We start from the raw sequence: 15275 nt of genomic DNA, 5'->3' as shown, positions 1-15275 counted from the left end.
ATGCATGGGGCCGACCTGCTCAAGGTAATGATCATCAATACCAAAGGTAAGATGGGCCTACACTAGGATCCACAAAATAAGCATCCACGATACACCCCCTCAATTAATCTTATTTCACAACGATTTTTTTTTTCAATGTAAAATTAAGATCGTTCACAAAATTGTCGCAAATGAGAACATTGTCGATGAAGGTAAATAAACTTTAAATTTGTCTCCCATCATTCCTTTTGTGAAGAAGAAATCAATGTACTAGTATGTATAAAAGGGAATTTTAAATTTAATTTAATCGATTTCCAAGTTACAGAATGAAGGTAGATGTATTAAACGTGGCAGTGAGGTTTCACGGGGGAAGGGTGGGGATGGGAGGGGGGGAGGGGGGGATCAATTTAAGAATAAATATAATCATTGTGACAAGGCAGCACGTATTGTATGCAAAATACACGAAGGAGAATTTTTTCAAAAACCTTGGACAGGCGTGAAGAATCAGGAAGTGACCTTGAATAGATGATTTAAGGGAAACAAGGCGAGCAAAGTCCCTCTCAACCCTTTATCAATGCTTACCATTGTGGCAGAAAACTTGGATGAGACTTGAACGAGAACAAGCCACCATTCTAGCCCAAGTGTACATACGTGTGTGTGTGTGTGTGTGTGTGTGTGTGTGTGTGTGTGTGTGTGTGTGTGTGTGTGTGTGTGTGTGTGTGTGTGTGTGTGTGTGTGTGTGTGTGTGTGTGTGGTTGGTTGTTGTCTCCACATGGAGGTTTCAGAAGGTGGGACGGAGTACTCCTAGGGCTCAAAGTATCCACATCCGTGGTCCACCAGTAACACAGTCCCAACACGGTTCTTTCCTGGTCTTCAAGACAGCTGTTCACCACCATCTCAGGTCACCCCCCCCCCCATCCAAAGCCATGATCTTTTCTACACCCGTTAAACTACACCCACCCCTCCAAAAATTTTGCTTATGTATCCATCTTGTCCACCCCTTGAGTGCTCCCCCTCTCACTCTCATTGTTACCTGCATCCCTTGTCTGTCTGTCTCCATCTACCTTCTCCCTCTACCCTGCTATTGATGTTTCCCCTTTCTCCTGCTAGTCCCTTTGTTATGTTGCGTCTTAGCCTGTTCTGTGTCCTAGCTCTTCCATGAGCCTAGACCATGTATAAAAAAGAAGAAAGGGGGGGGGAGGGAGGGATCACAATTCATGGACCAAGCTGTGAGGTTTTCTTGTTCTCAAATTTTTTTTTTGTTTGTGTGTGCCTGTGTATTCATGCATGTAAGCATATGTGCGCGTGTTTACATGCATTTGTTGTACCAGAACTTCACCACTAACAAGAAAATGCAACAAAAACTAACATGCATTTATCTCAGCATCTTAACACATGAGGGTTTATATTAAATATGTTTTCCATTAGAGGTCATCTGCACAAAACGTATGCACATAGAGGTCATCTGCAGGTACAAAAAGACATGGGAAAGTGAGTTTTGGGCCAGCAAGTCTTGGTATTTAAATGGCATCTTCACAGTTACAAGGCTTTAAATAATCCAATCGCAAATACAGTACATGAGCAATCTCTCAAGCTTCAACTGAAGTCGAACTGACCATTGAGAAAGTAGATAAAGTTTGGGTGAGAGTTGAGAAACTGTGTTCAAGAAGACAGCCAAACAAACAAACAAAATAAATAAACCAATGTCACCCGCAGGGTGACCGGTATCTTGCCAAAAGGTGACCACATGTGACTTCTTTAAGGTGACACTGAGGTGAACAGAGCTGCTATCCTCCAGGAGCAACTCCTTGAGGAATATCTGCCTACGAGAGATTCCGATGAGAATCGTTCTACAGAGTAACCATGAAAAATATGCGTTTGCCTCATAACGTCAACAAATGACGTCATAATGTCTCAAGCTTGACATATCTAGAAAGCACTCATCGAGGTGTTCAATTTGAGGAACGACACGATATGATTTCTAAAACTTGAAAATTTGACCTTGGGGTCAAATATGTTTGACCTGAGGCGCTAACCATGAAGGTCAAGGCCAATCGCCACCAGAAATTAATCAGCTGAGCGCCAGACCATGAACTATATACCCATGAAGTTTGAAGACTATCCGATCAAAATTACTCAAAAAATAAAGGTTTCGTCGACTCCCCTGATTTGCGACAAAGTGACCTTGACCTTTGACCTTGACCTTCAAAATTGTATGCGCTGAAAGGGACCTCTATAGGCCTCTGATATGTGAAGTTACAAAAATTTCCAATGATAACTGTGCTCTGCAGAGTGATTTATACGTGATTACAGACAAAAAAAAAACAAAAAAAACATATGAAGGTCAAGGCCAATCACCACCAAAAATTAATCAGCTGAGCGTCAGACCATGAACTATATTCCCATGAAGTTTGAAGACGATCCGATCAAAATTACTCAAAAAATAAGGGTTTCGTCGACTCCCCTGATTTGCGACAAAGTGACCTTGACCTTTGACCTTTGACCTTCAAAATTTTGTGCACTGAAAGGGACCTCTATAGGCCTCTGATATGTGAAGTTACAAAAATTTCCAATGATAACTGTGCTCTGCAGAATTTTTTATACGTGATTACAGACAAAAAAAAACAAAAATAAAACAAAAAAAAACATACAAGCTGACTAACATATCTTGCAAAAACTTTGTTTTGGCAAGATAAAAAAACAACAAAATCAGAAACTGAACTGCAACAACGATACAAAATAAACATCCATGATTCACCCCTGAACACACATTCTGGCCACGTTCACCACCTGGTCATTAACGACTAGATTACAAGAACAACGACAAAGGCACTCGGTTGAGCGCATACGTCCAGCAGGCTGAACAGTTTAAGATTTGTATCCCACCGATAAGCCGGATCTGCATCTGGACCTTAACCAGAATAAAACTGGCTTGTTCTTGTCACCTACCCAAATCATCCACCAAGTTTTGTCATAATCTGTCCACAAGTTTTGGAAATGTCATGTTATATATCGTTTTGGCCCAATCTCTCAATTATGAAAAATCACTCTAAAAGTTAACAAACTCTTGAAAGACACCCTAAAAGGACAAATCAGGTGGTGGAGGTAAAAAGAAGACATAACCTCTGTTCATCCTCGGTGGCGGAGGTAAGGAGAATACAAAAAAGGATGGTCAAAGCAATGGCTTGGAGAATTTCTCTTCCAGGTACAAAGGCCTAAAACTGAAATCTCCGTTTATTAAACTGATGGCCTGTTCTTGTCCAAAGTCCCTTTATTAAGTTGATGAGACAGCTTGCTAGAATGTTCCCATTTAAAGATGGCCTACTCCTTGATGCAGAACAACACAAGAGGGGTTTGTAATCAGATCCATTCCCTTGGGAGGATGGTTGTAGCTGCCAGAAAATTTGTAGAGGACTGGTAACAGTCCAAAACTAGGGCAAAGATTTCTGGGCATACACGTACATCTCAAGGAAGCCAATTAATAGACAACATGAAAAGAGCTCATTCAGTAATTGGTGGAGTGGGGGTAGCAGGTTGCAGGGGAGGTCATGAGGTTGACTGAATTAGGAAGACAGACATTCCTGGTATAGCCACGAGCCATACATACAGTTGGCAGTGGTTGAACATGCATTTGTTAAGTGCCACAGCCAGTTTCCTCTTTTAAATCGCTGGACTCCGAACGGAAAATACAGATGGTTCCAACCAAGACCCCACGGCCACAGGCAAGGTACGACACGGTGATGGAGCATCTCGGCTGCTTCTCTGAAAATTCCTCGCACATCAGCTTTGCCCTGCAGAAGGCAACAGGGACAAGGTTGCAGTGATTCTATATAGCGAGCTTATACACAAAAATTAACAACAGAGTTAAATGGAATAACTCCTCAGGGTTTAGTAGGAACCAACTACACACTAGGAGGGATTCTCCCCATGATAGCTTATTGTTGAGATCAAAAATCGTACAGAGGAGCATGGTATGGCCAAGCCATATGGATACCTTGTGAAAACTGTACCATGCAAAGCTTATAAGACACCCTCAAAGTACAAGTTTACATTTCCATTTTGTGACAAGGGCAGGGCTGGCCAGAGTAACATTGGTGAGGGGGAAGGTGGTGGGTTCTAAATTAGAAAGAGAGGATGGGATTTCTTGTGTTGAAAGAGATGTTCTAGGAAGCTGAGCAATGACAAGTTTGTTATAAATCTGCAGACATGGATGCCATGACGTCCTGCCTCTCAGATTTATGATGTACTGTTCTACACATGATGGAGTCAACAGGAAAATTGTACACAGGATTTTCCAGGGAAGCATATTTAATGAAGGAGACCAAGAAAAAGGTCAGTCCTAAAACGCTGCTTTGCTGCACACCGACTTCAGGATGAAGATCACGAGACAGAATACCATTAAGAGCAACCTGTTGTTTCTACTCACAGAGAAAATTGAGTAGCCATTCCAGGAGGACCCACCACATTCCATTGGCAGAATGCTTGGAAAGTAGCATAGGTGCCAAACTGTATTGACGGCTCAAGAGATGTCCACAGAAATGGTCTTGACCTTTCGTTTGACACATAGAGCATCCATCCATTGTCGAGTACAACTTTATATCCCGTCGCTTTCCTCAGACCTCATTATACTAACGTAACCCAAGTATGACCTGGATATTTGTTTATAATCAAAGTACCTTTTCATGAATGATACAATCAATGTTGACGTTCATTTCTGAATTGACACGATTAACAGAACCTCTGGGTCCAGTCAAAATGAGATCCTCAAATAATGTGATGTGTGTGTGTGTGTGTGTGTGTGTGTGTGTGTGTGTGTGTGTGTGTGTGTGTGTGTGTGTGTGTGTGTGTGTGTGTGTGTGTGTGTGTGTGTGTGTGTGTGTTTTGTTAATGGAGGTGACCGCTGTTGCAGAGTGGCTCATTCATTGTACTTTCTCTTCAATTTTTCATGATTTGCAGCAAATATGGATAACCTTGACAGGCGATCGTCACCAAACCACACAGCAAATAGTCCGTAAGTTTAACAGGCTTTATGTTATCGTTTAAAAAAAATGTCATAATTACTCGCTGTTCCACCCTCCTAATAACCTCAGTGGTGATCATCTTGATTTTCAGCACGCGCACTAAAGTGGAAATCACGCGACTATGAATTATGCTTATCAACATTAAAAATCAAATTCTCTCAAAAAATATCCACTTCATTCGATTAAAGACCAGGCCAAACACGAACGACCATCACAGTACATAAGCATGATGCTTTGAAATGAGCTTTCAAACTTTTTGAAATCTACGTTCGACTTAACCAATCGTGGCAGAATCTTTGCCTCAGTTACGACCAAAATGTTACATCTCCAATTATATCTCCCCAACCCCCCTAAAGTACATCACCAGTTTTTAGACATTTACCCAGCATAATTGATAAACTCTTCCGAGTTCTTCTTGCATCATATAATTAATAATTTAGATGTATTGTGGCGCAATAGGATAACATTGAAGTCTTAGCTGTTGTATCACTTTATTCCTCAATATGGCATCCTAATCAGTTACTGCAAACCTTCTGCCTCGTGCACGTACCTAAATCATGTCATTTCCTTTTACCCAAACATACACCTGCTCGTTCGGAGCCACAAATTGGCTCGAAGGTTTTGACTTTCTTATCTTAATGGTTTACGCATCGTCATGGATGTGAGCCTACCCTGAAGCACGGTGCCGGAGGTCACATCCACACGTTCTGCACAGGATACAAAGGCCTGAATGAAATCCTGACAGTGCAAAACGTCTCCGGGGTGCTTCTCCAGGCACGCTTCAAAAGCGGAGAACTCGGGCGAACAAGCAAGCCGAATGCGACGGATCGCAGGACTGGAAAGGACAAAATAAAATCGGATTCATAAACAACACTGTCTGTCATGGTAATCAAACTTAACAATCATCTTATAGAAACCTTGATGTAGATGTTGGAAGTGCAGAAAATAAATCAACTTGTTGAATAACCATCATAGAACAAGTAAGGAGGAGAAACGCTGTTAAAAGACCTCTTATGTGTGTGGGCATTCTGATTCCCTGGTGATCTTTTCTTGATGATAAATTATTACGAAATGTATCCGCAACATAAGAACAAAAAAAAGCACTTGAGATGTACAAGTCCAGCCAAAAGTAAGAAAATGGCAGTTGTTGGATGAGCTTATGGTGAGTTTATCAATGAAATACGACAGAGGCCGAGATGTGAAGGCACAAAGTGTAAACTCGTTCATTTCCCGACCTGACTACAAGCTGTCATCTTGCTGCATTGTAAGCAGGGGGCTGTATCAGAGAGTATGCCATCCTTTGAAGATGTTAAGCGCGATGTCCAGTTCGCCAGCAATCACAGCTGGATTGCTTATGATCCTGGGGTTTCTCAAAAAGAGAAGGTCATTCTGTGCCGACAGAATGGCTAAGTTTCAAATTCATGTCCTGATCTCAAGGGGTCACTGCATCGGCTGCATAACCACACCCCGAGAAACGAGGCAAACCGGTAGCCAGGTGCTGCCGAGACACAAATAAAAAGCAAAAACCACGTGAGGCTTTGATGTTTGGGGGTGACGAGCAAGCACAGTGATTCAAAACAGGTGGCACATCATAATGCTGAAGCGGTACCAGCTCTATAGTACATTGAAAAATGGTGCATTATCAGATGTTGCTGGGAAGCACGACATTGCGTGTACAGTCAGTGGGTGAAGCAATGTTAACCAACAGGGCTTGGCAAGAAGCTTTTCTTTGAAAAACGGATATTGGTGTAATGAACACACGTGTTCCGCATAAAAAGGTCCAAGCTTGAATCGGATATCGGCTCTTAATTACAATGAGGAAAAGAAAAAGGAAAGATCAAATGGAGAGCAGGCGAGATGCAGTCGTGCCAGATGATGTTGTTATTCAAATTATGATGACGTCATACCGACCGGCTGTTTTTCCTCCTCGTTCACTTGCATTGCTCACCAAGAGGCTAAGGGAAAGGGCAAGCAATCTCTTACCAAAGCCTGGATGGTGGTCTCTAGGTCTACAATCACCTCTAACCCTGTATTACATCCTTTCCCTATGAGCTTCCTCTCCCCCTTAATTAAAACATGTCTTATTTGTTCAATCAGTATTCCTCTTCCAAAGTCCAGGCTTTCTACTTATCTTACTTATATAATTGTCTACCTGTGTTCATCCAAACCTGCTCTTGCCTCCAGTTCCTCAAGGTGGCAGCTCATTCCCATATCACTGTCTAAAATCTATAAATATTATGTTTTTCCTCTCAATATCTAATCTCACCCTTCCACCGCACCCTTCATGCCTTTTTGCTGTCGCATGTTTTCTCTCAAATTGCTGGTCTGCAAGTCTCACATCTACCTGTACACACTGCCCTGATTTCAGTATGAGAAAGCTCCATCTTCAGTCGGTTTGCTCTTCTGCAAGTGTCAATCTTATTAAAAATAAATGAATAAAATCATCGTGCTTGTATCGAGACGTCACCCACGAATCAGTGGTCAAGTGAAAATAAACATTTATTGCAGATGAGGTGGGTGGGAAAATATTGTTGTGGATTTTCGCCCGTCCGGTGTGCGCGCGATCGCCTTTCGCTCAATTGCGGCCGCGCGCGCCCACCGAACGTGGCAATCTAGTCGCAGCTTTCGGATCAACGCCGAAACCCAGCTACAGGTGTTTTAACACACCATAAACCAGCCAACTCTTCTGTCCACGCGCTACAGGGTCGATCGCCGAATTGTCGATGTACCTAATTATTCGCGCGGACAGAAATGCCGGGAGTTTATACCTCGACGGAGCCTGCACGAAAACGAGCCGCTTAAGCAGCTGGTTCCGTTTGCGATTGCCGAGCGGTTTTATATCGCCAAGCCCCATCGGACCAGATGTACGTTTTATTGGCTTATAATCAGCCAGCTAATTATTCCGAACGCTCCATGGCAGTCAATGTAGGAAGGGACGCAACGAGCAGGTGAACATTCAAACAAACGGGGGTATTTATTTTCACACAGGCATGCAAGCAATGCAATGAATGGGGGGGAAATGGGAAAAAAGACACGAGCAAAAACCTACAGCCGATGTCTATTTATTATGTACATGCACTTAATCAGTTTGTTACTTATGGACAAGGTGCCACAGACTTTCATGCAAAACCCCAGAAAGAAAGGAAGAACTGGGCTCGTGAGCCTTTATAATTTGCTCGGAGCCGGGATGACCGAAGGGGCTCCGAGAGACCGAGCGGGCTACCTGCCACCCTCTTGGTCACTCGCTGGGTCCTAGTTCAGCGACCCTCGGTGTCTCTGCCCGCACTCCAACCTCCTAACTCTCCAGCTCGTTCTTCTCCAAGTGCTCTTCCCGTCTCCACCTCGTTCTCCAACCCGTTCTCCTTTGTCGACGACTCGGCGTCTCTTCAACCGCTCAACTCTCTGGACTCCAAACTCAACTCAGAACTCAAGCCCGAACTCCACTCAACTCCACTCAACTGGACTCACCAACTCCACTCGACTGGACTCACCAACTCCACTGCCTTTTCGGCCAGCGAACGCGGCTTTTTATCGCCCCCGGGGAGTTCGCCCCTCCCTCCCCGTTTGTTTGTTGTGGAGAAGATGGTGAGGAGATGATGGCGGTTGTGGAGATGGTGAGGAGATGATGGCGGTTGTGGAGATGGTGAGGAGATGATGGCGGTTGTGGAGATGGTGAGGAGATGTTGTCGTTGTTGTTGTTGTTATTGTCATTGTTGTTAAAATAAAGATAGACAGAATAACGGCTAACTGAAGATGCACAGCCCGGCACACGAATAATTCCCGTTATACATTGGTGGGGAAATCTAACCTGGACACACACTTATCGACATAACTGATCTTCAGGGAACCTGAATGGTGATCTGTGAATTTTCACAACCGTAACAATATAAATAAACACTTGAATGTACCGAGGTATAGAGGTGCACTACATTGTTCGTACGAGAGGAATAAATCACCTGGCCATCATAGCAGCATGCAAGGTACTCACTGTGTACTCGTGCACTGGGCCAGCTGTACCTTGAGGTTGTGGCAGGAATGTTGCCAATCTGTAGGGTTACTAGCCACACACTGCCCATATCGCTCGAGCTCTGCAGAGCAATGTCGCTGAGCCACATGCATGGCTGCCTGCCTGCAAACATCACGGAGAGCTCACATGAGTTTTCTTATACATTAGACAGAGAGACCGCTCTCTGCTCTTACATGAATGTCGATACTTGTATTATTAAATTTAAAAAAACACAAACTTGCCTGCATATGTCAAACAGAATGCAAAAGAATAATGCATTCAATGGCAATTTTTGCAAACGGTTTGCTCGAATAAACAAAGGCTTTCATCCGCAGCTTTATGGAGTACTGCTCTCCCATCTGGAATGGCACTCCTGCTTCAAATCTTGCTCAGCTTGACGCCGTGGAAACCAAGGCCTTCAAGTTCATTGGAATCTCTCATGATTAAGCCGAGTCAATGGGCCGATCAGTTTGCCATTACCGATAGGTCGGTGGTCTCTCTGTCTTTTTCTCCGTCATTTCTGGCCTTGCACATTCTGCCCTCTCCTCAGTCCCCCCCAAATATATGCAAGACGCACGCGGTCCACCAGCAACCCCTTACTAGTGGAACTGCCTAAATCCAGAACCACTGCTCACCTCCACTCATCTATTCCTTTATTTTCCAGCCTGTGGAACCACCTTCCACAATCTCTTCAATCTCATTCTTCTCTCCCGGTCTTCAAGTTCACCACCATCTCAAGTTCTCTCCCATCCAAAGTCATGATCTTTTCTACACCTGTTAAACCACCCCCACAGCTCCCAAAATGTTGCTTATGTATCCATATTGTCCACCCCATGCATTCTCCGTTCACCCTCCTCGTTACCTGCATCCCTAGTTTGTTCGTCTCTGTCTACCTTCTCCCTATACCCTGCCATTGGCGTTCCCCCTTTCTCATGTTGTGTCCTGATCTGTTGTGTGTCCTGGCTCTTCCACAAGCCGAGACCATGTATTTTAAAAAGAAAACGACTCAAGTATCATATTCACATGCAGGGTCCTCTACACGTTCAAAAGGTTACCAAAAGGTACATAAATGTTTGTGTGTGCACATGACCAAGCAGTGAGAGTAAAATTACTGACAAAAGGAGAAAAATAGCACCGCAAAGCGGGCGTAACCCCTCAGCCCCTTGACGCAAACCAATTTCAAGATGGTGGCCATATTGAAAATCGCAGCACGCCCATTTTTCAAAAGGAACCTTCCTCTACTCAACCCCAACACACCCAGCAAAAATGGATTTAATCGGACAAGGCGTTCTCCTCGAAATTGACGGAAACCAATTTCAAGATGGCTGCCGTGGCGGCCACAGTGAAAATCGCAGCGCTCCCATTTTGGAAAGGAACCTTCCTCTACTCAACCCCATTATACCTCGCCAGAATAAAACCAATGTGTGAAGCCGTTCTCAAGTTATTGTCCAGAAACCAAATTCAAGATGGCTGCTCTAGCCGCCATATTGGATATTGGATTGTGCTGAATATCGAAAGGAACCTTCCTCTAAACACCCCCATTATAGCACACAAAAATGAAATCAATAAGTCAAGCCGTTCTCAAGTTATTGTCTGGAAACCAAATTCAAGATGGCTGCTCTAGCCGCCATATTGGATATCGGATTGTGCTGAATATCGAAAGGAACCTTCCTCTAAACACCCGCATTATATCACACAAAAATGAAATCAATAAGTCAAGCCGTTCTCAAGTTATTGTCTGGAAACCAAATTCAAGATGGCTGCCCTAGCTGCCATATTGGATATCGGATTGTGCTGTATATCGAAAGGAACCTTCCTCTAACCACCCCCATTATACCCGCATGAAAACAAAATCAATCTGTCAAGCCATTCTCAAGTTATTGTCCGGAAACCAAATTCAAGATGGCTGCCCTAGCTGCCATATTGGATATCGGATTGTGCTGTATATCGAAAGGAACCTTCCTCTAACCACCCCCATTATACCCCCATGAAAACAAAATCAATCTGTCAAGCCGTTCTCAAGTTATTGTCCGGAAACCAAATTCAAGATGGCTGCTCTAGCCGCCATATTGGATATCGAATTGCGCTGAATATCAAAAGGAACCTTCATCTAAACACCCGCATTATATCACACAAAAATGAAATCAATAAGTCAAGCCGTTCTCAAGTTATTGTCTGGAAACCAAATTCAAGATGGCTGCCCAAGCCGCCATATTGGATATCGCATCGCACTGATTATCGAATGGAACCTTCCTCTACGCAGCCGCAACACGCACTGCAAAAATGGATTTAATCGGACAAGGCGTTCTCGAAATTGACGGAAACCAAAAGTTGACAGACGCCCGGACGCCTGGGAAACCAATTTCAAGATGGCTGCCATGGAGGCCATATTGAAAATCGCAGCATGCCCATTTTCGAAAGGATCCTTCCTCTACTCAACCCCAACACACCCAGCAAAAATAGATTTAATCGGACAAGGCGTTCTCGAAATCGACGGAAACCAATTTCAAGATGGCTGCCATGGAGGCCACATTGAAAATCGCAGCACGCCCATTTTCGAAATGAACCTTCCTCTCCTCAACCCCAACACACCCTGCAAAAATGTATTTAAATCGGACAAGGCGTTCCCCTCGAAATCAACGGAAACCAATTTCAAGATGGCTGCCATGGAGGCGACATTGAAAATCGCAGCGTGCCCATTTTCGAAAGGAACCTTCTTCTACTCAACCCCAACACACCCTGCAAAAATGGATTTAATCGGACAAGGCGTTCTCCTCGAAATTGACAGAAACCAAAAGTTGACAGACGCCCGGACGGACAACGCCTGTGACGACAATACCCCTTAGCCCAATTCGGGCTGAGAGGTAAAAAGGACTTCCTAATTCATCAAACTGATTTTTCCATACAAAATAGCAAAATCATTTTTATTTTGTAAATAAGGAAAAAACAGCTGGTGGTGTGATATTAAATAGGTGCACGTAAACTACCGGCCTGCAAACTTTATCGACAAGGGTACACGTGGAAGCACTTCGGAAAGGCCACAAAATGTCCTGTAAAAGCTTATATTCACCAAGTAACCTGGATATGGTGGAGAAGTCACTTCTGAAAAAGTGTAACTTCTCCAAGTTGGCCTGCCAATCATACTATAATGGAACAGCAACAAAGGGTCAAAACACCTTTTCCTTGGTACCAAAAGAAATGTGGAGCAGAGAGGCAGAAACTCAGAATTTAGACCGCAGCTCAACCCTCATCAGGTCCAGTCAGTGCATGAAGGTTGTCTGTACAAAACATAATCCATCCTTAAAGGTTCACAGAATCATGTTTGGTTTTATGAATAAATATGGCTTTCACTTAACACTTCATCGTTGTTCTTTTCTTGAATAAATCTCTTGAAAGGAAGATTTTAATGTTATTTGATGCTCTTTTATATCCAATTGGCTTTGCCCCACCCAAAAAAACCTCTCCATTAGGCCAGCCCCTCCCATGATGTCATCTCGACCTCAGCTTCATTCCACCGAGTTCAATAATATGGAGGAACTCCCTGGCCGATGAGAGTGCATTCGCTGAGGCCACGCGGCCATCATATTGTGACTCATTAACTGACCGAGTTCCACAGCAAACGTAGCAAATCAAAGATTAGCAGGTCCTCAAATAAACTGAGTTATTTTTCTTTATACCCTAGGGATCTTTCATGTTGTGTTGAATCCCAAGAGCAGGTTTTGAAATAAACTGTGAATTTTTTTTAAGAAGGCTTTTTCATATGGTGTGAGTACCAAGATAGTGGCTGATTACTTTAAAAAATTTCAGTAAACCAATGATCGTTATATTTATATCAGTGGTTCATTCATGCACGGTCCGACAGCACCTTCAACGTAATGATTTTGACTATCGTCGTAATCTGGGGATTCTTGATCAGAATATTATTCGTCAAATTTACTTTCTGACGAATCTGAAGCAAGTTGTACGGCCATTATCCGTTGCGTGCTGACAATCTTTCCCTCAATTACGTCATAACAGTTTATCTGGAATTTTTAGGGGCGGTACCCGACGGGTTTGCCTTTTTAAAACACCTCAAAAAAAGTTTTAGAATTAAAAGCCACGTTCATTACTTTATATCCCTGGTGTTGGCTTAATTGTTCGAGTGGTGGGCTTGGGATCCTAAGGTCCTGAGTTCAAATCCCGCTCAGCTGTTGAATACTAAGTGGGATTAACTCGGCCTGTCACCCTTCCGAGGACGGCAAAATGAGTGCCGATATCCTGTGGCGGAGTGGTGACCCGTCCAGGATTGTGCCCAATAGCCAAGGAGAGTGCTTCGGCAGCACCAACGCTGTGCACAGAGTATGGTCCCAATCTTCTCCTCCTCCTTCATTACTTTGTTAATTGCCGGAATCCTTTGGATTTCGGCAATTATGTTGATCGGTTGTGTGTGTCATTGTGTGTATGTTCGTCTGTTTGTTTGTGTGTTTGTTTACCCTGTAGCAGCCACACCGTTTCAGCAATCATGACCAAACTGGGTACAGACGTCGGCCATGGTCCAACTGAGACACTTGTCGTTTTTGGTGAATCTAGGTCAAAGGTCAAGGTCAAGGTCAAGGTCACCGAAATTCTTATTTTCGCAATAACGTCCGCTAAAATGGTCATATCGACTTCAAACCAAATACAAAATGTGCATCTTCCAATACTGCATCCAACATATGTCTCATTGGGGGGGGGGGGTCACACCAACAACCTTCTTAGCGGTCGGAGGTCGAATGTCAGGGGGGGGTCAGGTCAAAAATTTCAAATTGCGATAAAAACGCCATTTCAAGTCCGATTGACTTCCAAGTTATGATCATGACCAAACCAAGTGCTCTAACTCATTAAACAGCAGCACTATTGACTTATAAGAACCAAATTGATATCCAGGTTTTTGTTTTTTCAGATATCATGGAGATATGACAAAGTTATTCCGGCAATTCCTTGCTCAACGAGCAATTTCATTTATTACTTTATCAAAATCAATATAATCACATCAAAAAAAAAATATATATATTTATTGATTCTACAGACCTATAACTAGGGCACTCGACTCGGTGGAGCGCATACCTCCGCCCCGTAATGCCTGACCTAACATACCGGACTCAATACATTTTTGAAATATCATGCCCTATATCGTTTTTGAGCCCCATCTCTCAATGGTGAAAAATCACTTTAAAAATCCCTGTAGTCGGATCAGGATCTTCACTAAAATCGAATCAACTCTTCCTCGTCACACACCAAACATGTCCACCAAGTTTCATCCGAATCCGTCCACGACTTTTTGAGATATCCTGTACACAGACAGACAGAAAGGGGTGAAAACATCACCTCCTTCACCTTCGGTGGCGGACGTAATAAGTTTACGAGATTTAAAAAAAAAAAAATTCAGTCGAAGATTCATGTAACGCGTCACGCGTGACGTAAGCGTGACGTGAGCGCGTTTCCTTGCACGCCTTCGTCAGTCCATGAATCTTCTTCCACAGACTCGTTTAACTAACTGTACACACCACGATTTGTCGATTTAAAAACACATAGGTGAGGACAAGCGCTCTGAGGAAGATGGAGTGCGATAACGACTCGTACTTGTATTAACAACCGGCTGAAAATCAGGGGTTAAGGTTAAAGATAATATAAAACATGTCATCAGCCTCCGGCCCTCACTCTACACGTGTCAATGTCATATTCACGCACCCCGAACTGGAAACACTCACATTTACACAAGTCACAGTCGGTGAACCTTTTTAGTATGAAATATAACACACCTGCGTACAGAAGGATCATTTCGGGGGTTTCTTCGTTTAAAAATCACAATGGGGAGAAAATAAGAAGAGAAACTCACATTATTGTTCCTACTGTACTTGAATCACCGCTTCAAGAACGCCGCGTACAGTGTGAAAAGGAAACGCGTCACGTGTACAGTTTGAGCCGGGAAGGGAGAATAACACAAATTATGAACAAAATTAGAGAAAACAAAAGGATCGAGGGAACAGTAAAATATATATATATATATATATATCGTTTTAAAAACAACCGCTTTTAAAATTTAACTAGTAAATACAGGGGACAGCGGATAAACACGTGATGACGTCAATACGTTCACTGCGTCTGGAAGCACGTGGTGTTAAAATTTAACTAGTAAATACAAAGCACAGCGGCTAATCACGTGATGACGTAAATACGTTCACTGCGTCTGGAAGCACGTGGTGTTAAAATTTCACTCGTAAATACAAAGCACAGCGGCTAATCACGTG

The 15275-nt window shown here is 43.3% G+C and overlaps 1 protein-coding gene across 7 annotated transcripts; it reads right to left on the bottom strand.

The window, feature by feature from the left end:
* Positions 1-259: 259 nt before the first annotated feature.
* Positions 260-15015, bottom strand: CHCHD5 (coiled-coil-helix-coiled-coil-helix domain containing 5). 7 transcript variants are annotated; one of them, XM_085882347.1, is made up of 4 exons: positions 14864-15015; positions 8989-9129; positions 5672-5835; positions 260-3770 (listed from the first exon to the last, which is right to left on the bottom strand). In XM_085882347.1, coding segments are annotated over exons 1-4 (318 nt in total). In that variant the 5' UTR covers positions 14866-15015; the 3' UTR covers positions 260-3759. The 7 variants fall into 7 exon arrangements, with proteins under 7 accessions (XP_085738473.1, XP_085738474.1, XP_085738478.1 ...); XM_085882348.1 differs by having other exon boundaries at positions 14787-14916; XM_085882352.1 differs by having other exon boundaries at positions 9018-9129; positions 14864-14916.
* Positions 15016-15275: the final 260 nt, after the last annotated feature.

This window comes from Eptatretus burgeri, chromosome 5, assembly GCF_056783735.1.
Source record: "Eptatretus burgeri isolate ZD-2024b chromosome 5, Ebu_testis_v1, whole genome shotgun sequence".
Taxonomy (NCBI): domain Eukaryota; kingdom Metazoa; phylum Chordata; class Myxini; order Myxiniformes; family Myxinidae; genus Eptatretus; species Eptatretus burgeri.
The sequence above is the reverse complement of the archived record's forward strand: the minus strand, read 5'-3'. Positions and strand labels throughout refer to the sequence as shown.

What these genes read in the sequence shown, in the direction of transcription:
- CHCHD5 (XM_085882347.1), bottom strand. An exon ending in GCCCAGTGCACGAGTACACA is followed by an intron (nt 5,836 to 8,988) that starts GTGAGTACCTTG and finishes TGTCCTTTCCAG; the next exon opens with TCCTGCGATCCGTCGCATTC.